This window comes from Oryctolagus cuniculus, chromosome 3 (genome assembly GCF_964237555.1).
Source record: "Oryctolagus cuniculus chromosome 3, mOryCun1.1, whole genome shotgun sequence".
Classification (NCBI taxonomy): domain Eukaryota; kingdom Metazoa; phylum Chordata; class Mammalia; order Lagomorpha; family Leporidae; genus Oryctolagus; species Oryctolagus cuniculus.
The window spans coordinates 38,182,210-38,209,663 of NC_091434.1; the positions used below are offsets into that span (position 1 = coordinate 38,182,210).

At 41.9% G+C, this 27,454-nt stretch overlaps 1 protein-coding gene across 9 annotated transcripts in view; it reads left to right on the plus strand.

Moving 5' to 3' along the window:
* The window catches only part of ALS2 (alsin Rho guanine nucleotide exchange factor ALS2), a 73,883-nt gene that overhangs the window by 3,836 nt on the left and 42,593 nt on the right, over positions 1–27,454 (plus strand). For 8 of the 9 annotated variants that reach the window (XR_011387160.1, XR_007920608.2, XR_007920607.2 and 5 more), the window contains exons 2-7: positions 9,171–9,247; positions 13,016–13,170; positions 16,933–17,849; positions 22,298–22,655; positions 23,084–23,252; positions 24,779–24,875. Coding sequence is in view for 6 of the 9 variants with exons in the window: in XM_008258976.4 (XP_008257198.2) it covers positions 9,228–9,247; positions 13,016–13,170; positions 16,933–17,849; positions 22,298–22,655; positions 23,084–23,252; positions 24,779–24,875 (1,716 nt within the window). In the remaining 3 variants the exon portion in view is untranslated. Of the gene's footprint in view, positions 1–7,516; positions 7,609–9,170; positions 9,248–13,015; positions 13,171–16,932; positions 17,850–22,297; positions 22,656–23,083; positions 23,253–24,778; positions 24,876–27,454 lie in introns of all 9 variants that reach the window. The other variant, XM_051849282.2, reaches the window with a different exon arrangement.

Here is a 27,454-nt window from a genome sequence, read left to right on the forward strand (position 1 = left end):
GAGCTCCCTCAGGTCTTTGTAGAACTATTTCTTCTGTTTTAAAGAAAGAATGGAAGCAAATGTGATAATGTGTTAATGTTTGTTAAGATTAGATAAGGAATATGTGGATTTATTATTTACTTGTTTTTACAGTTGTATGTAAGTTTAGTTTGTGGAACTAGCACTTTAATTTTTCATTTGTGATCAAGACTCAGTAAACCTTACTTGTAGCCTCAAAGTAGTAGACTCTGGAAAAATAACTCTTGTCTGCCTGCAGTATGAAAGGAATGTGTCAGCGCAGCTCCACTGTTTGAAGCTGTCTGAAGGAGAGGAGTAAGAGCAATTATTTAGTCATTTTGCTTGGTCTTTGACCTTGTGCTCCTGGAAAAATGCTTTCTTTAAGGTATGAGGAATGATCTTTCTCAAAAAGTTGCAGGGGAATTACAATTCTAGAGATTCTTGGGAAATGCATGCATATAGTGATCACAAACTCTCAAAGTATAGGAGAGCAGGTTGTATGATAAAGCCCTGAAAGGAATTGGAACATAACATAACTAAAATATAAATTTCCGTATTTCATGTGGTCATTAACAGTTTTAAAAATTTGAGTTGGTTACATTTTATTATAATGTAGTAAACTTGAGCTTGTTCTGTGGATGTAGTTTTTCTGCTTATTACTTAAAGAAAAGAATTCTCTTTTGCTATTAATAAGTCAACATGATAACAATGTGTTAACTGGTGGAGTAACTAATAATACATTTAATAACTGATCTCGAACATAACCTAAGGATTTAAATTTTTGAGTTGAACAGCATTTTCATTCCCAATAAAGAATGCCAGTTATTAGTACTTTCAAAATAAGTTAAACTTATTATCTCCAGAGTAATATTTTTAGTATACATCCTCTTTATTTAATTATGTGGTCCCTCATTGATCTTAGGCACTAAGTGTTCTCAGTAAAAACAGGTTTCATACTTTGAACTCAATTTCTACTATTCGCTTTAAAAACGGTGGCTGTTTTCACAAAATATAATAAACTTTAATGGAATAAATAATTTTTATCAAGAATGACCTATATGTCATGTAATAATGTGGCATAAATTATTGTAGTACCTGGGGGTTTGAAATTTATTTGCTGATATTATAATAAGTATCCATTAGAATATTTCATGAGAATTTTGGTAATTATGAAAAGTACATTCAAAAAATCCACAGTGGTTACAAAAGGAGCTAAATGGCTATTACTGGGCATTTATTATGTGGTGTTTGCACGCCTTCTGCTCTCCCTACAATGAGTAATATCCCTTTTACAGAATTCTCACAATCAAAAGAGGGAGTGCACTTTTAGTAAGTTCCAGCATGAAATTATCAAGTCATCAAAAACCGACACCATGAAGCCTCCTGTCCCCGACTGCATCAAAAGCTGACTGCACGTCCCAGGGAGAAAGGATCGATTCTTCCATGGGTTGTCTAGCATTTGTGAAGTGACATGTGATAAAAGGTTCTTCAGTGTTAGGAAATCCCATTAGCAGATTCTGTAGAGGAGTTTCTGAGAAGACACTTTGCTTTTGTGTCTGCAACTACCTTTTACTACAGGCACTAGAAATCTTCTATAGCATTTGGAAGCCTACAGATTGTAATTTTTTTTTTTTTTTTTTTTTGACAGGCAGAGTGGACAGTGAAAGAGAGAGAGAGACAGAGAGAAAGGTCTTCCTTTGCCGTTGGTTCACCCTCCAATGGCCGCCGCGGCCAGCGCGCTGCGGCCGGCGCACCGCGCTGATCCGATGGCAGGAGCCAGGAGCCAGGTGCTTTTCCTGGTCTCCCATGGGGTGCAGGGCCCAAGCACCTGGGCCTTCCTCCACTGCACTCCCTGGCCACAGCAGAGGGCTGGCCTGGAAGAGGGGCAACCGGGACAGAATCCGGCGCCCCGACCGGGACTAGAACCCGGTGTGCCGGCGCCGCTAGGCGGAGGATTAGCCTATTGAGCCGCGGCGCCGGCCTACAGATTGTAATTTAAGGTCAAGCCAGCTCAGTACAGTGGTTATTATGGATACAGTGACTAGTCATATGACCTCTAGGAGTTCATGTTTTGAATCAGTGACTTAGTAAGTACATCCTCTTACTAGGAACAACACTGTAAATAATAAGTGGCTTTCTAGGCCAGCCTACTATGTTTATTCAATGCATTGGATATATTCAGTATTGAGAAGAGGCTGGTGAGCTCCCTCGATGGTATTAGGAGTTGCTCTCTGTGCAGCGGTGAAGGCTGAGAGGGCTGGGATTTGGGGTGGTGTAGATCTTTCATGGTGGTTGCTTTGTCAAGGTTTCAGTGCAAGCTTGTTTTCCCTCAACCTTCTGTAGTGGTTGGTGAAGTCTTCTGTGACAGGATATCCAGGAGATAGCAGTTGTTGGTGTAGAGATTATTTGTAAGTCAGGTGTTTGAGCCAAAGGTTGCCTTGATCCATGTGTAAACACACTGATTGAGTCTCTAAAAGCAAATATTTGTTATGCATTTACCATGTATAAAATACCAGGCTCTCTTAAATTGTTGTTTACTGTCTGTAGGGTAGAAACTCTGGCTTACTACATTGTTATAAGATGTAGCCTACTGAGACTTTAAAAGGAAAGTGTTAGTGGTTACCTAACACTTTGTAGTAATTTTGTATCCAAGTTGTAGTAATTTTGTATCCAAAACCCTTTTCAGGGAATTATGATGCAGTTTGTTCTTCTATAGAACAATGTAAAACTCATTTATATATTTTTATTTGAAAGATGCATGCGTGTGCACACACACACACACACACAGATATTTCTTCCATCTGCTGGTTCATTGCCTAAATGCTGTTACCACTGGGCCAGGCTGAAGTTCAGGAGTCCTAAGCTCCATGTGGATCTCCCACACAGGTGGCAGGGACTCAAGTACTTGAGCCATCACCTGTTGCCTCCCAGCGTGTGTACTAGCAAGAAGCTGGAATTAGAGCCATACTTCAAACCCAGGCTCTCTGATATGGGATAGGTGTCCCTAATGCTGCACAAAACATCCACCCCCAAATATCTTTTTTAAACCAATCAATGAGACAGGAGAGTAAGACTAGAAGGGCTCAGCTTTGCTAATGGAAATTAGCTTTCTTGTGTCTTGAGGATGTTGTCTGCTTTATAGAGAGCAACTATTCTAGTCAGAAAGACAGAGCATACTAGTAGGGAAATGCCTTAAAAAAGGACAGGGATTTGCGGTGGGCATTCTGGTGCAGCAGATGGAAGATCTCTGTCTGTCTGTCTCTCTCTGCCTTTCATGTGGATGAAATAAATATGTAAACATTCTTCAAAAAGAGGACAGGATCTTGTTTGTTTATATATGCTTAGCTTATCTATATACCTATATCTGAGCTAAACAGCTGGGATGTAATAGAGAATAAGATATTTGTTGCCTCGCTTCCTTAGAAATTTTAGACTAGCATAGTACCTGTAAATTCATGGATGAAAAAAAGCAGGCAGTTTTAGTTGAAATTTAAGTGTTTCAAAGTTATTGAATTCTTGATTTACAAATTTACTTTTCACTAAACTAAGGCAGAAGTACTTTATCCAGAAAGCAATGCTTTGTAGAGATGAATACAAGGATCCTATATGATTCAGTTTTGTTTGCATCTGGGATGGTGTAGTTCAACACATTTAAATTTTTGTTTGTAGCCTGCTTTGTGCCAAAAGGATTTAAGGCAGCTTACAAAAATATATCGATACTGTAAGATAAAGAAACAGAATAGATATAGCCAGTAGTGATATTAGAATACACAACATACTACTGTGAAGTCCTAGCTGTATCAGGTATATATTTATGGTACTACCATGTAGGACTCTTACCCTCCCATCATCAACTCTGAAATCCTGCCTACAGCTGTACTTAATGTCTTAAATGTAGACCCCTCTCCTGTGAGGACAGGACCCCTCAGCATGTGTTCGGGATGCCATCCTCTTCGTCTTCACCCAGGACTTGGTTCTGCCCTCTGCCCTTGGTCTCCCTCGGGTCTAGGGTCATGACCATTGGCAGGCAGACACATTCAGCTACTCCTCCTCTCGCCAGCCTCAAACAAACTGAAGCAAAACCCTTGATCTTCATGCTCCCCCTCCAGCTCCTGCTCCATTTTTCTTGTTTGCCATTTTGAGAATGGTTTTCAAAAGACTCACCTGAGATTTCTCCATCCTCACCTCCCATTCACATTCCGTTTCTTTCAGTCTGGTTTTCTTGTCCCAAACAAGCCCTCGATGAAGGCTAAGCTCAGCAGTGATGTCTGTGTTGGCAGATGCAGTGGACAGTTTTTAGTCCTCATCTCGGGAAATCCAGATGCCTGCTCCTAATTAACCTCCTCCTTGAGATACTTTATGCGAGTTTTCTTTTTTCAAAGATTTATTTATGTATTTGAAAGGCAAAGTGACAGAATTAGAGAGGGGCAGAGAGCAAGGGAGAGAGAGCGAGCTCTTCCCCCATTGGTTGATTCCCAAAATGCTGTAAAAGCCAGGTCTGGGCCAGGCCAAAGTCAGGAGGCAGGAACTCCATCTGTGCCTCTCATATGGGTGGCAGGGGCCTTATTCCTCTGCTTTCTCAGGTGCATTAGCAGGGAGCTGGATCAGAAGTGGAACAGCTAGGACTCAAATTGGTGCTCTGATATGGGATGCCAGCATTGTAAACATTGACTTAGCCCACTTTGCCACAGCACTGGCCCCTCTGCTTGTTTTCCTGTATCCATATCATGCTTCTGTTTCTCCTAACTTGCAGACCACTTCTCATCTCAGCCACCTTTGCGTGGTCCTCATCCTGCCCAGCCTCCAGATGCGGATGCTTCTTAAAGCTTGATCATGTGCCTTTCTTCCTCTTTACGCACACTGCAATGACAATTTCCATTGCCTGGGTTTCAGGTAGTATCCTTGTGCCATCCCAAGTTTATGTCAGTAGCTGAGACCTTCTGAACTCTGTGCTCATTTGAGGGTACTTCAGATAGTTTGTGGAAAATGGAATTAAACCATAGGTTAATTTTGGTGCAGAGCATTTTGAAATCCATGCGTATAAAGGATCTTCAAAAAGATCATAAGAAAATGTATTATGAAACACCATGTATGGTTTAAAAATTATTTTTGCACCAAAATAAAATTATCTTTTAATTTTAGTTTTCCAACAATTTTTTGACCATCCTTCCTATGTTCAGATGCTCACTTGATATGACCTCTTGAATTTCTCACAGGCATCTTGAACTTAACATTTTTTAAAAATCAGAAAATAATCTTTCACTGTAGGAGTCTCTTACTCTTCCACCTTTCAGTAAATAGAAACACCAACATGTGGATGATGAAACCTGAGCTGGGAGACATTTTTGACACCTCCTTCTTTCTTATCTCCTAGCTGTATCAATCACCAAGTTCTAGCTGTTCTACCCTCCCAAAAACCTCTCTTCATTTATTCATGTTTTTCTTCTCCACAAAATTATCAGCCTTGTATGAAATGAAAGAGCCTGGGGCCGGCGCCGTGATCCAGTAGGTTAATCCTCCGCCTGCAGCATCCCATATGGGCAGTGGTCTAGTCCCAGCTGCCCCTCTTCCCATCTAGCTCTCTGCTATGGCCTGGGAAAGCAGTAGAAGATGGCCCAAACCCTTGGGCTCCTGCACCCACATAGGAAACCTGGAAGAAGCTCCTGGCTCCTGGCTTCAGATCAGCCCAGCTCCAGCCTTTAGGGCCTTTTGGTGAGTGACCCAGCAGATGGAAGACTTCTCTGTCTCTCCCTCACTCTGTCTATAACTCTACCTCTCAAAAATATTTTTTTTATTTTTATTTTTTTATTTTTGACAGACAGAGTGGACAGTGAGAGAGAGAGAGAGACAGAGAGAAAGGTCTTCCTTTTGCCATTGGTTCACCCTCAATGGCCGCCGCGGCCGGCGCACTGCGGCCGGCGCACTGCGCTGATCCGAAGCCAGGAGCCAGGTGCTTCTCCTGGTCTCCCATGCGGGTGCAGGGCCCAAGCACTTAGGCCATCCTCCAGTGCACTCCTGGGCCATAGCAGACGGCTGGCCTGGAAGAGGGGTAACCGGGACAGAATCCGGCGCCCTGACCAGGACTAGAACCCAGTGTGCCGGCGCCGCAGGCGGAGGATAAGCCTATTGAGCCGTGGCGCCAGCCTCAAAGAAATCCTTTTTTAAAAAATAAAAGTACATAAAAGAAACTAAATGAAGGATAAAGCAGTTACAAGTTGGGGAATTTCTACTAAAAATGATAATTGTCTTAGAATATAGTTTTTTAGTCTTGAAAACTTAAAGGAGTGTTTTAGAATTTATCTTTTTTATTGCTCTTTAGAGTAAGGTGCACAAACCATATATTGTCTAATACTTCCTGTTTGATCAGGGGTACCACTCTACAATCATATTAATGTTTCTGTAGCAAGATATGTGAATATTCACACTACAGGGATAAAAATGACAATTACCCTCACATTGGTTCAGGTTAGATTTTGCTGTCAGATGAATTCAGGTCAGATTAGATTTTCCCACCAAAAGAGGTATGGAAAAGCTTTGTTTTCTGAACTCTGTGGATTTGGATTCATGGTTAAGGTATAGTAGACCTGTAGAATGGTTTGTTGCTCTTTCTGGCAATATTAACAGATCTATGCTAGATTTTTCAAAAGCTCTTTCAGATCATGGTGTTAAGATGGTAAATTTCTAAGTACGTTTCCCACGTTTAGCTGTAATTCCCTTTCAGTCATGCTTCCTTAGCAGTCATTCTCTTTTCTCAGCGCCCTGTTTGAGTTTGAAGCAGCCAGGTTTTCCTGGAGGAAGTAGATGTATTATACACAATTAAAATAAGGTGAGATCTATAAATACTGATGGAGAGAGATATCTGTAAAATAGCATATTACCTTGCTATTGTAACAGATCGCTACAAAGCGAATAGCATGTATTGTGCCTCAGAGTGCTGTAGAATTGAAGTCTGACATAGATGTTTCTCTGCTAACATGGAGGCTGCTTTTTTCCGGAGGCTTTGGGGGCGAATCTCTTTCCTTATCTTTTCCAGCTTTTAGATGGCACCTTCTCCCATTTTCAGAGTCAGATGCCTAAGTGTCTGTCTTACTCTGCTGCCATCATCACATCTCCATCTCTGAGTTTTCTCCTTCCCTCTTCCACCACTTTTAAGAATTCTTGTGGGGCTGGTGCTGTGGCGTAGTGAGCAAAGCTGTGCCCGTGATGCCAGCATCCCAAATGGGCACTGGTTCGAGTCCCGGCTGCTCCACCTTCAATCCAGCTTCTGCTGATAACCCAGAAAAAGCAGCCGAGGATGGCCCAGGTGCTTGGGCCCCAGCCACCTGCGTGAGAGACTTGGATGAAGCTCCTGGCCATTACAGCCATCTGGGAAGAAAACCAGTGAATGGAGGATCTCCCTCTGTCCCTCTCTCTCTGTAACTCTGACTTTCAAATAAATCTTTTTTAAAAAACAAAAACAACCTTGTGGTTACGTTGGGCCCCTCAATATACCCAGCTAATCTCCTTATCTTACCGTCAGCTGATTAGTGCCATGCAGCCTAGCATCTTCACAAGTCTGGCCATTAGGACCTGGACGGCTTTGGGAGACCATTATTTTGCCTACCATATAAAGTAAGTAGGAAAAGAAAGTTGCAAACCAGTTTGTAGAGTTTTAATTCTATTTGGGTTTAAGAAAAAGAGTGGTATTGATAAAAGAGCAGGGAGTAATGTGGTACTTGCCATTAAGGAAACTCTATGTTCAGAAATAGGACAAGAAAGAGAAAGTGAAAGCCCAGGCTTTATCCTGTGTACCCAAAGATTCCCGATGTGCTTGGTTGTCAGGGAGTAGGACAGAAGTTCAGGTCACGGGAATCGATGTGGGAAGTGAGGTGTGATCATGCCCTTCTACGTACTCCCAGAGGGTTCTCCGCCGTCCTCTGGGTGTTGAAATTCAGGCAAGGGCACCGCACCTCCTTTATCTGTGGTAGATAAGCCCAGATGAGACCTGGCTTCACAAGTCCTTGGTGCACCATGAACTGTGCGTTTTACGGCAATGAATTACTCTCACATACAAAGCAGAGTAACGCTTAATAAAGTTAGTAACATTTATTACATTTACTCATGTATATCTTTTGTTTTCATAGTACCCTTCACCCACCTTTGAACGGTGCAAAATCCATCTAAAATAAGCCCTAGGTAGAAGTTCTTTCCTCTAGATCTGCAGATGGGACATGGTGAGAGTTTCCGGGCAACCTGGAGTAAGCAGATGGACCGTAGTGCCTTCTGCCAGAATGGGCTGTTTCCAGAGCAGTGACCATGCCAGGTCCTTTTGCAGAAAGATCACAGATTTGGACCCAACATTTTTACGGGTCACACAAATAAGACCTCATTGCTTTTACTTTCATGAGTTTTGGTGTCCTTAAAAAATCTGCGTTTCTAAGTTCTGTTCAGCACTTCTGTTTGCTTATTTGTTTTTCTAGCTCTTATTTTTATCAAACATTGATTTTCTAATCTGGTGGGTCATGATGTTAGTACAGTGATTTTCTTGCAGCTCTTTCCTATTAAACGATGGATTTTAGAAAGCTAATTTAAAATTCAGACATCTTTCAGCCTTTTGGACTATGAGGCATTTTTGTCTTGAACTGAGGCTGATTTGGGGAAAATACTACTGGTTCTAATAAAAGGAAAGCTTTCTGTTTCAATGAAGTAATTGTTTTGTGCATTGCTGCAAAATGCAAATTAAAGCTACTTGAATTGGATACATTTCTGAAGAGATTTTAGAAAAACCTTTCTCAGTTAATTGGTATTTAAGTCTTCATGTGTTCCAGAAGCATTTAAAAGGTACCCTTAATGTGTATGTGATTTTTGGACTTAACACATTGATTTTTCCAGGTCGAATTTCCTCCTATATATGAAAAAACAAGAAAGTCTATTCTTGGGAAAGTACCACTGAACTGTTGGTAGTCATCTCTCCCTTTGATACTGCATTTGACAGTCAGCAGGCATTTTTATAAGCTCCGGGGGCAGGCTCAGTCTTGATATTTGACTTTGGCAGGCGAGATGTGGAATAGTTTAAATAGTTTCACCACATATGTTGCTGCCCAGTGAATGTGTGTTTTTTTTAATTGGAGGGATAAAACAGCACAGTGTTCTTTCACTGCTCTTTGTGCTAACCTTGTGTTTTGCCATTTAAGCCTTGCGATACCTTTTGCAAAGAGAACGATTTGGTGATGGAGCGCTCCCACTGACCGATGGACTCAAAGAAAGGAAGGTAAAACCATTTCTTCCTCCTCCTCTATGCTAGCAAAACACAACCAACTACTCCACACATATGTAACTTTTCTTCAGATTGATTTTCTTTCTTTTTTAAAAACTTACTTGAGAGAGAGAGAGATTGACAGGTGGACGGACACACAGAACATTTCCTGTTTTCTAGTTTGCTCCCCAAATGCCAGCAGTGGCTGGAACTGGGCCGAGGCCAGAGCCCAGAGCCAGGAACACAATCCAGGTCTCCCATGAGGATGGCAGGAACCCAATTACTTGAATCATCCCCATTGCCTCCTAGGGAATGTGTCAGTGAGAAGCTAGAGGTAGGAGCCGGAGCCAAGGATCAGACCCTGGCACTCTGATGTGTGGCCCAGGCATCTCAGCAGCGAGGCCACATGTCTGCTCCTGGCTGACTGTTCTTGTTGACGGGTAAGTGGGAGGATGTAGTGACACCTGCAGTGGATTGCGAAAAAGAAAAGCATATTCAAATAAAGCTGATTAGAAGTAAGTTTTGTTCCTATTCTGTTATGCTTTATAAAGGCACCGAATATCTTAATTTCATCAAATTAAAACTCTTGTAGCCATGTTTTCCTAACAATTTCAGGTTTTCAGAAGTAGTAGTAATTGTAATTATCTTCTGTCTTTAGGAAACTAGTCAAGGAAGATATTTAAAAAGAAGGTTAATTTTGTGTTTCTCTTCTACTGAACCATTGTTATGCTCAATTACAATATAGGGAGTATTATTTAGCAGAAGTAGAGAAATTCCTAGGTACTTAAAAACTTTCTGTGCCTCAGTAAAATTTTAGCATCAGGTGCTAGTGTTGGGCATAGTGGTTAAGATGTTGCTTGGGACGCCTGCACCCCATATTGGAGTGCCTGGGTTCGAGTCCTGGCTTTGCTTCCAATTTCAACTTCCTGCTGATGTCTACCCTGGGAGACTGCAGGTGATGCTGGAGGGAATTGAGTTCCTGTCACCCGTGTGGGAGACCTGGATTGAGTTTCTAGCTTCTGACTTTTGGCCTGGCCTGGCTCAGCCCCAGCTGTTGTAGACATTTGGGGAGTCAACCAGATGGGAGCTGTCTCTGTCTGTCGAGTATCTCTGTCTCTGTCTCTGTCTCTGCCTCTTCCTTTCAAATTAAATAAGCAAAGAACAAAAATTTTTAAATGTTAGTGCAAGTATCCTAGAAAAAATAAAATGAAAAAATTTGCCGCTAGTGAAAGCACACGGGAAAACTCTGTACAGAGGAAGCAAGGTATGTTAATGTGCCCTTTCCTCAGGAGAGAGCTGTGAGATGGTCGTTACTATGTGCTTATGCATTTCGTAGTCTTTGAACTAAAGTCATCAAATGGGCAGGATTCTTTGGTATCTGTTACAAATTCAATTTCTTAAAAAATAAAATAATGGAAAATAGTATAGGAGTTCTCAGAAAAGCTAGAAATAGAACCTGCCATCTGATCCAACAATTCCATTAGTGGTTGTATGGCCAGAGGAAAGGAAGTCAGTATGTCCAAGTGATACCTGCACTCCCATGTCTGCTGCAGTAGAATTCACGGTAGTTGAGAGATGGAGTCAATTTAGATGTCCGTCAGTGGATGAATGGAGAAAGGAAATGTGGTATATATGCACAATAGGATATTATTTAACCATAAGGAAGAATGAAATCCTGTCATGTGCAGCAATGGAAGACAGTACGTTTAGTGAAACAGGTGAAGCTCAGAAAATAACACCATGTGTTCTCATTTATATGCAGATGCTAAAAAAGTTGATCTCATAGAAGTAAAGAGTGGAATAGTGGTCACCAGAGGCTAGGAGGTGTCGGGGATGGGGATAGTGGAGAGAGGATGGCCAATAGGAATAGGGATGTCGTTGTACAGGAAGAGTTCTGTGCTGCACAGTAGGGGAACTGGAAGGGATAACAAAGAATTGTATATTTCAAACTAGCTAGTGAGGAGGATTTTGAATGTCCCCAACATGAAGAAATGATAAATGTTTGAGTTGATGGGTTTGCCAGTTACCCTGATCTGATCACGACACATTGCATACATACATTAAAATACCACACCATGCACTCTCAATTTGTAGGTAAGTCAACTAAAATTTTTAAAAAATTTATAGAGCATTTGGCCGGCGCCGTGGCTCACTAGGCTAATCCTCCGCCTTGCGGCGCCGGCACACCGGGTTCTAGTCCCGGTCGGGGCGCCGGATTCTGTCCCGGTTGCCCCTCTTCCAGGCCAGCCCTCTGCTGTGGCCAGGGAGTGCAGTGGAGGATGGCCCAGGTGCTTGGGCCCTGCACCCCATGGGGAGACCAGGAAAAGCACCTGGCTCCTGGCTCCTGCCATCGGATCAGCGCGGTGCGCCGGCCGCAGCGCGCCAGCCGCGGCGGCCATTGGAGGGTGAACCAACGGCAAAAGGAAGACCTTTCTCTCTGTCTCTCTCTCACTATCCACTCTGCCTGTCAAAAAAAAAAAAAAAAAAAAAAAAAAAAATTTATAGAGCATTTATAGATTTAAACAGCATGAAGTGAAATGTGAATTGCTGCTCTTCATGTCTTTCTCATCAGATACTTTTTACCAATTGTATTACTCTGCTTTTCATTGCTATAATGAAATACCTGAGGCAACAAACTGTAGGGAAAAACGTTTTATTTAGCCCACAGTTCGGAGGTTTAAGCGCAAGCTTGTGTGGCTCCCTTGGCTTAGACTCAGGGGGTGGTGCGTGGCAGTGGTCCAGTGTGTACACAGGAAGGATCCCATGTTGAGCCGGGAAACAGGGACCTGGGCCCAAACTTAGGTTTTACATAACATCCTCCTGGGAGAACTGCCTCCTGCAGGCACCCCAGGGACCTGAGGACCTCCTGTCAGGCACTGCTTTCTGGACAACATAATTGGATTAAGTTTCCACCTTCTCAGTACTGTTAGCTTATGGTGTCGGGTTTGAAAGTCCTGCGCGAGTTCAGGACCCAAATCATAGTCTAACCGTATCACCAATTATAAACATTTAAAAGTAAACTTTCAACTTGGGGCACATTTTAACTTTGGTAGCTAAACAAAGGGTCAATATGTAAAAAACTAGAATCTTGAATTTTTTGCTACTAAGTTGTAAAACTTCCAAAAAATAGCCCAGATTTTATTGGCTTATTAGAGGAAGTGAAGTAATTTATGGGCCTAGATTACCCTCCAGCATTTTAAATGAAAAGTTGTATTATCCTGGCTTCTGTGTCAAAGCCAAGGCATAAAAGAGATACTATCTCATGCAGCCATCCTTGTGCTGGTATAAGGTGCAACCTTATGGAAAATATTTTTTTAACCTTTTATTTAATAAATATAAATTTTGAAAGTACAACTTTTTTATTATAGCAGTTTTTCTCCCCCAAAACCTCCCTCCTACCCACAAACCATCCCATCTCCTACTCCCTCTCCCATCCCATTCTTCATTAAGATTCATTTTTAATTATCTTTATATACAGAAGATCAACTCAGTATATACTAAGTAAAGATTTCAACAGATTGCACCCACACAGACACACAAAGTATAAAATACTGTTTGAGTACTAGTTTTACCATTAATTCACACAGTACAACTCATTAAGGACAGAGATCCTACATGGGGAGTAAGTGCACAGTGACTCCTGTTGTTGATTTAACAATTACACTCTTATTTATGATGTCAGTGATCACCTGAGGCTCTTGTCACCTCATGGAAAATATTAACAACAAAAGGTACGGTTCTAAGCTGCTGGGGCAAGTAAGTTATTTTTCTTGATGTTTGTAGCACAACAGAAGCAGAAGGATCCAAAGAAAGAGGCCTGGTCCATGTCTGGCCAGCAGGATCCTTTTCGGTAACACCGGAGCGATTCCCAGGCTGGGGAGGAAAGCCGGTTCTGCAGGCAGCCCTGGGCGTGAAGCATGGAGTTCTTCTGACGGAAGGTACTATGGAGAGAGGCTTGGCAAGTTCTGCCTGGGCGCTGCCAAGCACCTGGTGTGTAAGCCCGGGCGAGAGGGGCTTATTGCATCCCAGGGATTCTTGATGAACTTTGCAGGAACTTCTACCTTTTGTTTTCAAAATCTGCTCTTAATTCTCTTTACCAGAAATCAGATTCATTCTTAAACTTGGCACATATCATTAACTAGAATAAAAGGAAAAATTGCAGGGCTGGTGTTGTGGCACAGTGGATTAAGCTGCCACTTGCAATGCTGGCATCCCATATCAAACTGCCAGTTCTTCAGCATACCTTAGGAAGTAGCTACTGTTCCTATTCACAGATAGGATAAAGGAATGGAAGGTTAGGGAGGTAAAAAACTTTTCCCACGTGCACAGAGCTGGTAAAGTGTCAGAATCAGGACAGGAACCCAAATAGTCTGCTCTCACAGGTTGCTTTTTAAGCCACTTGGCTGTGCTGCCTCACTGCAGTTTTTCTCATGTATGAGAAGCAGCTCACAAAAGGGTATTATAAAACCTATGCATCTGTAACAGAAGCATGTGCTGCACTTCATAGACAAGGTGGGCTTCACTCTTGATGGCAGTTTATCAACTCACATATGGCCAATTTGATTGGGCCAGGACTGCTGTTGATTTTATTAATTTATAAATTTCTGCTCTGTAAACATTCTTTAGGTATTAAATAGTGCTTTAGTGTTTTCCTTCTAGGTATGAAGGAAAGATAAATTCTAGAAAAAAAAAGCCTAAATCTGATACTGGTAATTTTGGGGAAGTAAACATGGATTTGTTTCTAATCTCTTCATAATTACAGCACCTTTATTATGATAATTTATGTTAAGATATTGTTCAAGACTTTGGACAAAAGCCTCATTGGAAAAATGTGAACTGGGGCTGAGTGTTATGGCACAGTGAGTTAAGCTGCCACTTGGGATGCCTGTGTCCCGTGTCTGAGTGCCTGGGATCAGGTACCACCTCTGCCTCCAATCCAGCTTCCTACTGGTACAACTGGGAGGCAGCAAATGATGACCAAAGTACCACATATGTGTGAAACCAAGATGGAATTCCTGGCTCCTGGTTTCTGCTTGGCCCAGCCCTGACTGTTGTGGGCATTTGGGGAGAGAACCAGTAGATGGAAGATCTTTCTCTCTGTCTCTTTGCCTTTCAACTAACTAAATAAATCTTTAAAAATGTGACCTATATTCAATACTTGCCCTATGATATTCAAAGTACATAGACCTCATGCATATATAATTGGAATTCTGTTACTTATGTTGTGTCCAGTAGGATATTTAGAGTATCTTCATTGAGGTATCTGGAAACCTTCAATAAGGTTTGGAAACCTTTCCTGAATGATAGCTTTAAAATCCAGAGTCATAGCCACAAGGCTGGGACAGCTGAGAGAACACTTTTTGAAAGTACGTGAGTAGCCTATGGTTGTTCATGTTTAAGCAGTGCCCCAGTGCTACGTGCCAAAATCACAGCAGATCTCATCCCACACATCTGTGGTTTGAAGTGGCACTGTGTTTTCTAGTAGAGGACATGGACATGCTAGAAGGTTGCAACCTTCTTTTTTCCTATAAATTTGACCATTAGCTCATAATTCATTGAGGACCCTTCACTAGTTCCCAGTTGTTTTGTTTGTTTGTTTGTTTGTTTCAGATTTTAAAATGCTCATGAGGGAGAGGGACTAAATATCTATTTACAATACTGCTTCCTCTGGAGGAACAGTGTCTGTTTAAAAAGTTGGTGAGCTGTTGCAAATATATTCTATCATTTGGGGAAAAATATACAAGATCTTAGCCAATGAGCTTATTTTCACAATATTCTTTAAGCTATGAATTCCTAATAAAAGCCTCCACTCTATCTTCTTTATAGTTACTAGCATGTTTTTCCCTATATAGATTTAAAAAAAATTAAAAGATTTTATTATCTTATTTGAAAAGTAGAGTGACAGAGAGAAAACAAAAGAGAGAGAGAGAGGGAAAGAGCAAGCTTCCATCTGCTGGTTCATTCCCCAAATGGCCACAATGGCCAGGGTTTGGCCAGGCTGAAGCCAGGAGCCTGGAAGTCCATCTGAGTCTCCTACGTGGGTGGCAGGGACCCAAGTGCATGCCCATTTTCGGCTGCTTTCCTAGGCACATTCACTTGGAACTGGATTGTAAGTGAAGTAGCTGGGACTCTAACTGGTACTCATGTGAGATGCTGGCATTGCAGGTGGTGGCTTAATCCACTGTGCCACAATGCCAGCCCTAATTTTTTTTTTAAAGAATTGCATATTTGCTGAACCTTGGACATATTAGATATACAACCACTTTTAAATCTATATATTTACATAGATATTTATGAGTTAACTTGAGTGTATATAAATATATCTGCCATATATAATAGGTCAAAGATAAAGTTTGCATTTGTTTCTCATCCTTTGCTGCCTATTGGGGGAACAGTGGTACTTATCCATTTTAAAATTTGGGAAATCTCTGGTGAGATGGACAGAAGGGATAGTGGACTGTGGTACCATGTTTTTCAAAACTCATGGCCATGACTGTGGTACCATGTTTTTCAAAACTCATGGCCACGACTTGGTTCCATTTGGAGTTGCAGCCACCTGGATCACGTGCACACAGACTCCTAGAGTACTGTTGTAAAATTGAGATTGAACACAAATTATGATTCATTTACCCATCTCACTGGTGCTTTTAATTTTAATTCTAATTCCAAAGCTAGCCAGTTATTCTGACAGCTTCATTTGTTTATTTGCCTTATTTTGTTGTGATGATTTGCTTTGTAAACAAATCTCACCCCAGAAAGGCTACCTAGTATCCTGTACCACAGTATATGTAACATTTAAAAATTGCATATAATATGAGGCAGAACACGAGGGTTAGCCATGTCTTGTTAACACCAGTGTTTTATGTGTAATCTAGAGACATAAAGGTCATTTTGTAGTTTTGGCCAAAATGGATCTCTAATATTTTCATGCCATTGCCTTATTTTATGTCTTCTGACTTGTTTAGTGATAAGTGAACTTTGCAGGTATTGGCAAAGGTGTCTGTTTTATCTTATTTTCTGTTCATCTTAATGTGGTTACTGTTTTGTCTTTGCCACTGACATCTGCTTCTGAGACAGCCCATGATAATAGCCTTGGAGTGGGTGGATATTAGGGGTTTGTAGGATGAGGCTGAAAGAAGGAACAAGACCCTCAGTTTAAAAGTAACTTACCTCTTGCAGTTTGTGGAGATTCTCATTATAGCATGTTAAAACATGTTATTTGTTAAATGATGAATTAATGGGAGCAGGTGTTTAGCCTAGCAGTTAAGACATCTGTGTCCCACATGTAAGTACCTGGGTTTGATTCCTGGCTGTGACTCCTGTCTCCAGTTTCCTGACAGTGCAAACTGTGGGAGACAGTGGTGATGGGTGATGGCTCAGGTAATTGGGTTCCTGCCACTCACACTGGAGACCTGGATTACATTTCAGGTTCCTGGGTTTAGCCATTTTGGGCACTTGAGGAGTGAACCAGCAGATGGAAGTGTCTCTCCTCCACCCCCCACCCCCCACACTTTTTCTGTCTCTTAGGCTAAAAAAATAATAAAAAAGTGAATAAATGTGAAATACAAATCTCTAGAATTGTGCTTTTGAAAAAAGCTTTTCAGATCCTGTTTTGTTAAATCTAGAGGGGCTTGAAGGCTTGCCAGTAGAATCTCTAGTTAACTCATTCACCTCTCTGGTGTTTGCTTCCTTGCCTTCAGATGGTGAGGTCTACAGCTTTGGGACCCTTCCCTGGAGAAGTGAGCCGGCAGAGGTTTGTCCAAGCAGCCCCATTCTGGAAAATGCCCTGGTAGGGCAGCGTGTTGTGACTGTGGCAACGGGGAGTTTCCACAGTGGAGCGGTGACAGAAGGCGGCGTAGTGTACATGTGGGGGGAGAACTCTGCCGGCCAGTGTGCCGTAGCCAACCAGCGCTGTGTGCCGGAGCCGAATCCCGTCAGCATTTCTGATTCTGACAGCAGCCCTTTGCTAGCTGTCAGGATTTTGCAGCTGGCATGTGGCGAGGAGCACACTCTGGCCCTGTCAATAAGCAGGGAGATTTGGGCATGGGGCACAGGCTGTCAGTTGGGTCTCACCACCACCACCTTCCCAGTGACAAAGCCACAGAAGGTAGAACATCTTGCGGGCCGAGTGGTGCTGCAGGTGGCCTGCGGTGCCTTCCACAGCTTAGCGCTTGTACAGTGCCTGCCTTCTCAGGACCTGAAGCCAGTCCCAGAAAGATGCAACCAGTGCAGCCAGCTCCTGATCACCATGACTGACAAAGAAGACCACGTGATTATATCCGACAGTCACTGCTGCCCGCTAGGTGTGGCGCTGTCTGAGTCCCAGGCAGAGAGCCAGGCCAGCACTGCCATCAGCCACTCTGCAGAAACCCTTGACAGTCAGGGCGAAGTATTCGAGAACACTCTTGCGGAACGTGAGCTGCCCGTTGTTGAACTGAAGGAGGGGAACGTTCAGACCACAGACGGCAACACCAGCTGCTCCCAGCCACGCGTCACGGGAACAACAGAAGTGTCTCCTGCCAGAAGCACCCCGTCATACCCTGACACCCAGGCAGCTACCTCAGACCACTCAGTGAGAGGGGACTCGGAGGACAGTGAGAAGCCAGTGCCATCTCAGGTACCTGCTGCAGTTTATAATGCAAAGCTGATGCTGGCGTTGAACCATATGCATTTGCCTTTAGAGGTTTTAAATGCTTAAGGCTTGGTATAATTTTTGGAGTTTGACTAGAAAAGGAAAGGACCTGGATTAATTAAAAATCAGTCTTTATGTTCAAGTTGAGTTCCTTTATCATATTGAAAGATGTCATGTTGGGCTTGTTTTGTAAGATGAATCCCATTTTTTTTTTTTTTTTTATTTCTTCGAGAGGTAGAGTTACAGAGAAAGGGAGAGACAGAGAGATCTTATATCCACTGGTTCACTCCCCAAATGGCCACAATGGCCAGAGCTGGGCCAATCCACAGCCAAGAGCTAGGAGCTTCTTCCAGGTCTCCCATGTGGGCCATCTTCTACCACTTTCCCAAGCCATAAGCAGAGAGCTAGATCAGAAGAGGAGCTGCCGGGACTCGAACCGGCACCTACATGGGATGCTGGTGCCACAGATGGAGGCTTAGCCTTCTATGCTGTAGTGCCACCCACAATCTCATAGTTTTTTCTTGCCAGTACTTTTCTCCCTGTGGCTAAAGAACAGAATTTTGGTGAGTCCCTGCATAGTTTAATATAGCTACTGAAGGTTACTTCAGAAAGTTCATGGGAAAATGAAGTTAAAGCAAGTTATTTTGATGTGGTTTTTTGAAATTCATGTGTGGGGGCCGGCACTGTGGTATAGTGGTTAAAGCCACTGCCTGCTGTGCCAGCATCCCATATGGTGCCCGTTTGTGTCCTGGATGCTCCACTTCCCATCCAGCTCTCTGGGAAAGCAGTGTAAGATGATCCAAGTGCCTGGGCCCCTGCACCCACGTGGGAGACCTGGAGGAAGCTCCAGGCTCCTGGCTTTGAGTCATCCCAGCTCCGGTGGTTGCCGTCATTTGGGGAGTGAACCAGCGGATGGAAGACCTTTCTCTCTGTCTCTCCTTCTCTCTCTAACTCTGCCTCTCAAATAAATAAATAAATAAAACCTTAAAAAAAAATTCAAGTGTAGATTTTCTCTTTTTTCTTTCTTTATTCTTAAAAGATTTATGTATTTATTTGAAAGGCAAGTTACATAGAGAGAGAGTGACTGAGTGAGCTGGGCCAGGCTGAAGCCAGGAGCTTCTTCTGGGTTTCCCATGTGGGTGCCAGGGGCCCAAGACTCAGGCATCTGCTGCTGCTTTCCTAGGCACGATCGCAGGGAGCTGGATCGGAAGTGGAGCAGCTGGGACTCCAAGCAGTGCCCGTAATGCTGGCCCCAGCACAGATGTTCATAGTATGCATTCCCCTCACTTGTCCACAGAGGTTTACGGGGAAATCCTTCCTTTAACAGGGAGGGCCTCCGTGGCAGGGCCTTCAGTTGTAGGCCGACTTCAAAGAGCTGCCAGGCATTCCCTGGGGTTGCAGTTTCTCTCCCGGGACAGCTATGGTCCTTAATGGGCTTTGCCGAGGGGTAATATTTTCCTCAACTCTCATTTTGAAAACTGGTAAAATGGGCAGAAGCCACTTGTCAGTGGCATACAGTAAAGTGTGACTCTTTGCCTACAACAAGTTGTTCTAAAAGAATAGTGTAGCCTTTGAGTTTTGCTTTTCTCAAAACTCTAAGATAAAACCAAATCAAACCAAACCATCTTCATAAAAGAACTGTCCTGTGGTTTTATTTTTGTTTTGTTTTTTAGATTTCTGAAACCACGTATCTTCTTGATTCTTTATTCTTGTTGTTTACTCTGTCAGGATGAGAACATGGAAGTATTTTTAGAATTGGTCTTCATTTCATAGTCTAATAAGTGAACTATGTAGATATTTGAATTTTTAGAAAATTAAATGTAAGCTGGAGAGAGGATAAAAATCTAAATAAAAACAAAGTAATACTTCAACAAGAATGCATGTAGAAAATTCTTAGACTGTACATGATTGTAAAAATGTTTCACTTTTTGAAAGTCATTGCTCTTACTAAGCTTAAAATATAGAAGTAATATATATATATAGTTTATTTGATTGCCATCATTGAAATTGTATTTTCTTTTGGACTTATTTGCTAAATGCTTTTTTTTGTTATTCTAGTTTTGGCAGTGTGTGTTTTATTTTATTTAATTTATTCTTTGTAAATAGCATTTCAGTTATACAGCTTATTCCTGAGGAATTTATGTGAGTCAACACATAAAGAACCAAGAAGTTTATCACTTTGTGATACAAACCGAAATATTATTGGTTGCCTGGGACCCCTCAAATTGCCTTTCATCAAAATTGCTGGTCAGATGTATTTTTGGTTGTTTTGGTGTATTTTTTTTTAGTTACTTACTGAATTCTTAAACAATTAAGTAGAAGGAGCTAGTTAGGAAATAGTTTAAGGTTTATAAGACATAGTTTTGTGACTTTCTATTACCTGGCAGTAAGGACCCTGTAAAATACCCCCAGACACGCCTGCTGCCTGTTGGGAGCCTGGTAAGCAAAGGGCTGTCGTTGGGTCATTCGTTCTTCTGGGCAAGTCAGGAGAACTCTGTCACCACAGAAGGAATTGGCTTTTTATTTATCTTTTGTGTGCTATATTTATTTACTTTATTGGTTATTTTAATTGCAGACTGCTCACTTGCACAGAAGTAGCTCTTCTGAATTTGGTATTTAATTCAACAAAATATGTTGAGTACCTGTGTCAAGCCAGGCATTGTGCTAGGCACCAGGAATTATTTCCCTTAAGAAAATAAGAAGCCAATTTTTTTAAAAAACGTATTCATTTAGTTTTAGTTCAAGACATATTTGAGAATGTATATATACCCTTTGGGATCATTGGGTAGAATAAGAAGCAGATGTTTTTATTATAACCTATGCCGATAAGCCAAAATGGTTTTGTGTGTGTGAGTTCAGCAGGTAAATTTAATGATTTCTCTTTTTTAAAAAAAAAAAAACAATGGTGTTTGACAGCTTAGAGTAAGTTTCAACTGATATTTCACCAAGATATTAGAAAACTTTCTAATACATCTGTGAATCACACTTAGAACATTGGTTCCAAATGTTTAATTATTAACCTTCCACGTTTACCCTCTCGCTGGTAGCAAGAACAAACATAATCCTGCAGCTTATCTTGTCCCTGGGCCATGGAAAATAACTCATTGATGAGATAGTAGAAGGACTTGAGCTTAAAAGTACAATTTGGGGGAAGGTAGGTCAAAGTCCACTTGTATGCTATATTTAAATTTTCATTTATAAAACATTCTAGGAAAAGCCATTTCTTTTTTTAAAAAAAAAGATTTAATTATTTATTTTGAAAGTCATAGTAACAGAGAGGGAGAGGAAGAGGGAGACAGAGAGAGAGAGAGAGAGAGAGAGAGATCTTCCATCTGCGGGTTCACTCCCCAGGTGGCCAGAAGGTCTAGTACTGGGACTAGGCCCATGGCAGGAGCCAGGGGTTTCATCTGGGTCTCCCATGTGGGTACAGGGGCCCTAGCACTTGGGCCATCTTCTGCTGCTTTCTCAGGTGCTTTAGCAGGGAGCTGGATTGGAAGTGGAGCAGCCTGGGCAGGAGCAGGCACCCATATGGGACCAGTGTCCCAGGTGACAGCATTACTCACCATGCCATGACACTGACCCCAATGCCGTTTCTTCTTAAAATCCAATTTCTTCTTGCTATTTCTTAATAGCAGTCTATATAAATTTTCCTAAAAGTGTACAATAATAAAACTTCAATTTGCTCAGCCATCTACAGGTTGTCACATTGCACCTTATTTTAAAGACTGTGTTGGGGCTGATGCTGTGTTGTAGCAGGTAAAGCTGCCCATGTGGGTGCCAGTTGGAGTCTTGGCTGCTCCACTTCTGATCCAGCTCTCTGCTGTGGCCTGGGAAAGCAGTAGAAGATGGCCCAAGTGCTTGGGTCCCTGTACCTGAGTAGGAGACCTGGAAGAAACTCCTGGCTCCTGGCTTTGGATCAGCGTAGCTCTGGCTGTTGCAGCCAGTTGGGGAGTGAACCAGCGAATGGAAGACCTCTCTCTCTCTCTCTCTCTCTCTCTTTCTCTTTTTCTCTCTCTCTTTCTCTTTCTCTCTCTCTGCCTCTCCTCCTCTCTCTGTGTGTAACTGTGACTTTCAAGTAAAATAAATCTTTAAAAGAAATAAATAAAGGCTATGTTTTCCATACCTTTTCTCCCTCTTCTGTGCTTAACTCTTTGAACGCATATAATAACAGGGCTTATTTGTAAATGCCATGGAAAAACAGCACCCAGAGAAAAGGGAGCATTTTTGGTAAGGAACTGAAGGTTCAGTACTTGTTTCCGTGTGATGTGCTAACTCTGTGATCCAGGGGGAAGACCTGTAAGTGGGAGGTGAAGAGACCTGCTTCTTCTGTGGATTCTCGTATGCAAATAGGAATGGTTGTTAAACTTTATTTATTGCTTGTCATGTAAGGGATTATATTTTTATATGCTTTTTTTTGTGTGTGTGTATTTTAGCCTCTTGTAGAAGAAGCAATTCCTAATCTTCACAGCCCACCAACCACAAGCACCTCAGCCCTAAACAGCCTGGTGGTCTCTTGTGCGTCTGCTGTTGGTGTGAGAGTGGCTGCTACCTATGAAGCTGGGGCCTTGTCTCTTAAGAAAGTTATGAACTTTTATAGCACAGCCCCTTGTGAAACTGGAGCTCAGGCAGGCAGTGGTTCCCCAGGCCCGGAAGGTCTGAAGGATAGCAGAGAAGAGCAGGTCAAACAGGAATCAATGCAAGGGAAGAAAAGCTCAAGTCTTGTGGATATCAGAGAAGAGGAATCAGAGGGAGGCAGTCGAAGGCTCTCCCTCCCTGGATTGTTGTCACAAGGTAAGGAAATCACCAGGGTTTGTGAACTTTTGGCCAACCCAAGGTGCCCCTGTGCTATATTAAAATAAATGAGCTTTCCTGATTACTGAAACTGGCATATTCAAATGTCAAGTTTACTTAATGGTAGCTTACTAAAATGGTCGTTTTAAGAGAAAGTCACCTTTATTTAAAAAACAATACAACCCTAGAGGTGTTTTTTCTATAAAGAAGCATTGTTTGGAAAGATAAATATATTTACCCTGAGTGGACATTATACAATGTATACATGTAATGAAATATCACACAGTAACCCATAAATATGTATTATATATATCTGTTAAACATTTTTTAAAAAAATTAAGAGAAGGTTGCATTCTTCTGCTTAGGATAATTTTAGAGCTTTTTGGATATCTACTTCTGCTTATAATAAACATTAAGTCTGTTTGCAGTTTCCCCCAGGCTTTTAAGAAAGGCTGCTCGGGTGAAGACGAGAACAGTGGTTCTGACCCCCACGTACAGCGGAGAAGCAGATGCCCTTCTGCCGTCCCTGAGGACAGAGGTGTGGACCTGGGGCAAGGGGAAGGATGGACAGCTGGGCCATGGCGATGTTCTGCCCAGGTGAGTGCCATTGGCAGTCCCCGGCGGGAGCAAGTAAGCGCTGCGCTGCGCAGGTCTGCAGGTCTCTCAGTGTCAGGTTCCTCACCGAGGTAATCTGCTCCCTTCTGCCTCCAGATTCTCATGCACCATTAGCCCTGATAAGAAGCTCTCTCTCCTTAGTCTTGAATTTGTTTTCAGCAGCAAAGGGCGTAAGCATCCCTGATGCGCCTTTCTGAGTCGTCTTTGATGTGTATTCATTTAGGAATACAGAAAGGAGTGGTAGGGATAAGACAGCATTTCAATGGGATACTAGAATGGTGCACGTTTTTAACCTACAAAAAAGAGCCAAAAGGTTCTTTTTACCTGAAAGGTGTTTTTTTGCTACTGCCAAAATAATTGTGACCAAGGTAATAATCTGTGTTTATCCACATATATCAGGGAAAAACTCATTTTGTGTAATAGGAACTGTTAGGATTTAACAGACATAGTATTTGTGAAGTTCATATGATTACACAGTTCTTAGAAGCACAGGAAAGGAAACTATGGTTTTTTAAAAAAACTACCTTAATTTCCCCTCTGTGGTTGTAATTCATTGTGTCCTAAGTATACTCAGCTATAATGAATCATTTGTAGTTTTATCATTTTAACAGTTCTGGATTACGGGAGTTAATTAGTGATTGACAGACAAAGATTATAGTATTTATATTTATATAACACTTATAATATTTATATAATACATAAAATTATAATGTTTGAGTAGTTTGGGCATATATTGATTTTAAATTTTAAAAGATTTTTAAAAATTTTTTAAAAAAGGCAGAGAGAGAGAAAACATCTTTTATCTGATGGTTTGTTCTCCAAATGCCCACCACAGCAGGGGCTGAGCCAGGCTGAAGAGGGCAGCCCAGTTCTTGATCTGGGTCTCCCACTTGGGTGACAGGGTCCCACGTGCTTGAGCCATCAGCTGCTACTTCCAGGATGTGCATTGGAAGGAAGCAGACTCAGAAGCAGAACCAGGCCTCAAACCCAGGCACTTTGATGTGAGATGCTGGCGTCCCGAGAGGCATTTTAACTGCTGCCTCAGGGGTCTGCCCCTGTTGTTTTTATTTTCATATTTTGCTTTGAAATACTTATCTTTTTTTTTTTTTATTTGACAGATAGAGTTATAGACAGTTCCGTTGGTTCACCCCCCAAATGGCCACCACGGCCGGTGCTCTGTGCCGATTCAAAGCCAGGAGCCAGGTGCTTCTCCTGGTCTCCCATGGGGTGCAGGGCCCAAGCACTTGGGCCATCTTTCACTGCACTCCCGGGGCACAGCAGAGAGCTGGCCTGGAAGAGGGGCAACCGGGACAGAATCCGGTGCCCATATGGGATGCTGGTGCTGCAGCAGAGGATTAACCAAGTGAGCCACGGCATGAGCCATGGTGCCGGCCCCTGAAATACTTATTTTTACGTGAAGCTATTTGCTCTGTGGTTTGAGAAAGGTGTGGCTCTCACTGCAGACACTCAGATGTTGCGTGCGTGTTTGTGTGTGTGTTTTCTTGAAGGCTTCAGCCGCTGTGTGTGAAGTGTCTGGACGGTAAAGAGGTGATCCACCTGGAGGCCGGCGCTTCCCATTCCCTAGCACTCACTGCGAAATCCCAGGTAAGGGGCAGTGCTCTAAATGCTTATCTTATTTCCGTGGAAGGCCGATACGGCAAGATTGGATGGTCGTTTATTGAGTGTCTGCAGTGGTCAGACACCAAACCCGTATCTTGCTTGAGCTTTCTAGTTTTTTGTTTTTTTTTTTTTTTTCATGGTATTATTTTCAGTTGACAGATGAGGAAAGTAGGCAGGAGAACTTAACGTGAGTTGTCTGCAGTCACACGTGATACCAGAGCTTGTCTTTGAACACTGGTCTTCCTGGCCAAGAAACTGTCTGTACTGTGATCTCATTTAAAGATAATACCCCAAATTTCCCAGTGTACTGATGAATTTTTATTTGTTCTTTGATGAAGAAAATCCATAGCAAGACACTAAGACCAAAAACAAATGATCTTTTTCCTTTTAAATTGTGGGACCTAAAAATGACCTCGAGCATTCCTTAGAACCCTGCCTGTAGGTGCAGATACACCTCTCAGAAGGGGAGGTGTTTGCAGTTCTTCTTTTCCTTTTTTTTTTTTTAAAGATTTATTTATTTTACTTGAAAGTCACAATTACACACACACAGAGAAGGAGAGGCAGAGAGAGAGAAAGAGAAGTCTTCCATCTGCTGGTTCACTCCCCAGATGGCAGCAATGGTCAGAGCTGAGCTGAGCTGATTTGAAGCCAGGAGCCAGGAGCTTCTTCCGGGTCTCCCACATGGGTGCAGGGGCCCAAGGACTTGGGCCATCCTCCACTGTTTTTCCAGGCCATAGCAGAGAGCTGGATCAGAAGTGGAGCAGCTGGGTCTTGAATCGGTGCCCATATGGGATGCCAGCACTGCAGGCAGCGGCTTTACCTGCTACACCACTGTGCCAGCCCCTGCAGTTATTCTTAAATGTACCAATCCATTCATCTTTTTAGGAGGCCAATCAAGGATCCTGCAACCTTCAAATACTACATTTTATTTTAAATGTAGCATGCCAAGAAACTAATATAACCAGTATAAATATTACTATTAGGAAAGAAGGGGATGATTTATCATTACTTATATTATAAATCATCCAGAAGACTTTCTAACAGATTAGGAAGGTGGTCAGCTACAAAATTAAAATTACTGAATTTCTTATATCCATATAGTAAGACAGAAAAATGATTGTGGGGGGAAAGCTGTTCACAATTACGGTCAAAGTATTGTGGAAATAGGGTAATCTTAATAGGAAAGGCAGAGTCCTGTGTGACATAAACTCTCGCTATCTTTTAAAAGGTTCTGAAAGAAAGCAGGTGTAAAAGAGAGGGATTTTATTTCCAGATGAGAAGTATCAGTGTTACAAAAATATTTCTTCCTTGATCTTTAAATCATTATAGTGTAAATTCAATACAATCTCAAAAATATTCCAGTAGAATATTTGCAACCTGATAAAATGATTACAGAATTATTCTAGGAGAATCAACAGAGGCAAGCCAGATAAATTCTGAAAAAGAATAGAAAGGAAGGGTAAGATTTACTTTTATCAAATATATTAGAAAACTATGTACAGATTAGTGGACTGGAAATATGCCTATAGACTAGAAATAGACACAGATTTATATTTGAGAATTTATTGTGTGATAAAAGTGAGGAGCCAGGACTTGAACCACAGTCAGATCTGCGATGCCTGCCTTGCAAGTGGAGGCTTAACTCACTGCACCACAACGCCAGCCTCAGTAGACAAATTTAAGTTAAAACGACAGTAAAACATTCTTCTCACCTGTCAGCTTAGCAAGAATTGCATTGACTGTTGAGTGTTGGTTAGGATGTAGGGCAAAGGTATCTGCAATGCTGGTGGGAATGTAAATTGAATCTTTCTGGCACCCAATTTGTCAGTAACTATTAAAAACAGAACATGTGTACTCCATTGACCTAGAGATTCTTTGCCCAAGAATTTGTCTTAAGGAAACAGATACGCAAATATGTATGTTCAAGGATTTAAAATCTTTTTTTTTTTTAACTTAAAAAAAAATTCGTTTGAAGGGCAGAGTGACAGAGATCTGCTGGTTTACCCTCCAAATGCCCACAATAGCCAGGGCTGGGCTAGCTGAAACCAGAAGCCTGGAATTTCATCTAGGTCTCCCACGTGGGCGGCAGGGACCCACATACTTGAGCCATCACCTGTTGCCTCTGGGGTGTGCATTAGGAGGAAGCTGGATTCGAAGTGAGGGTGGGATTCAGTCCTAAGCTCTCAGATATGGGATGCAGGTATCCCAAGAGGTGGCACACAACACTCACTCCTAATTTTTTTTAATATTAAATAATTAGAGCTTAAAGATTGATGAAAATATACCCACAATATTATTCTATATAGTTATTAAAAATCTTGTAGATATATTATTATTTTCAAACTAAAATATTAATTAATAGCATTAAATTTAAAAAATCAAGTTGTAAAATTTGTAGTATGGTCCTGTTTTGCCCTTTATATTTTATATGTACTGTATCTAATAGAAGACATTGAATTTTCTGGAAGGATGTATGTTCCCAAGACAAAACTGGTAGATTCATCAGTGTTTTTCATTTTCTGTTTTTTTTTACTGTGACAGTTTCGTACAATGACCATGAATTG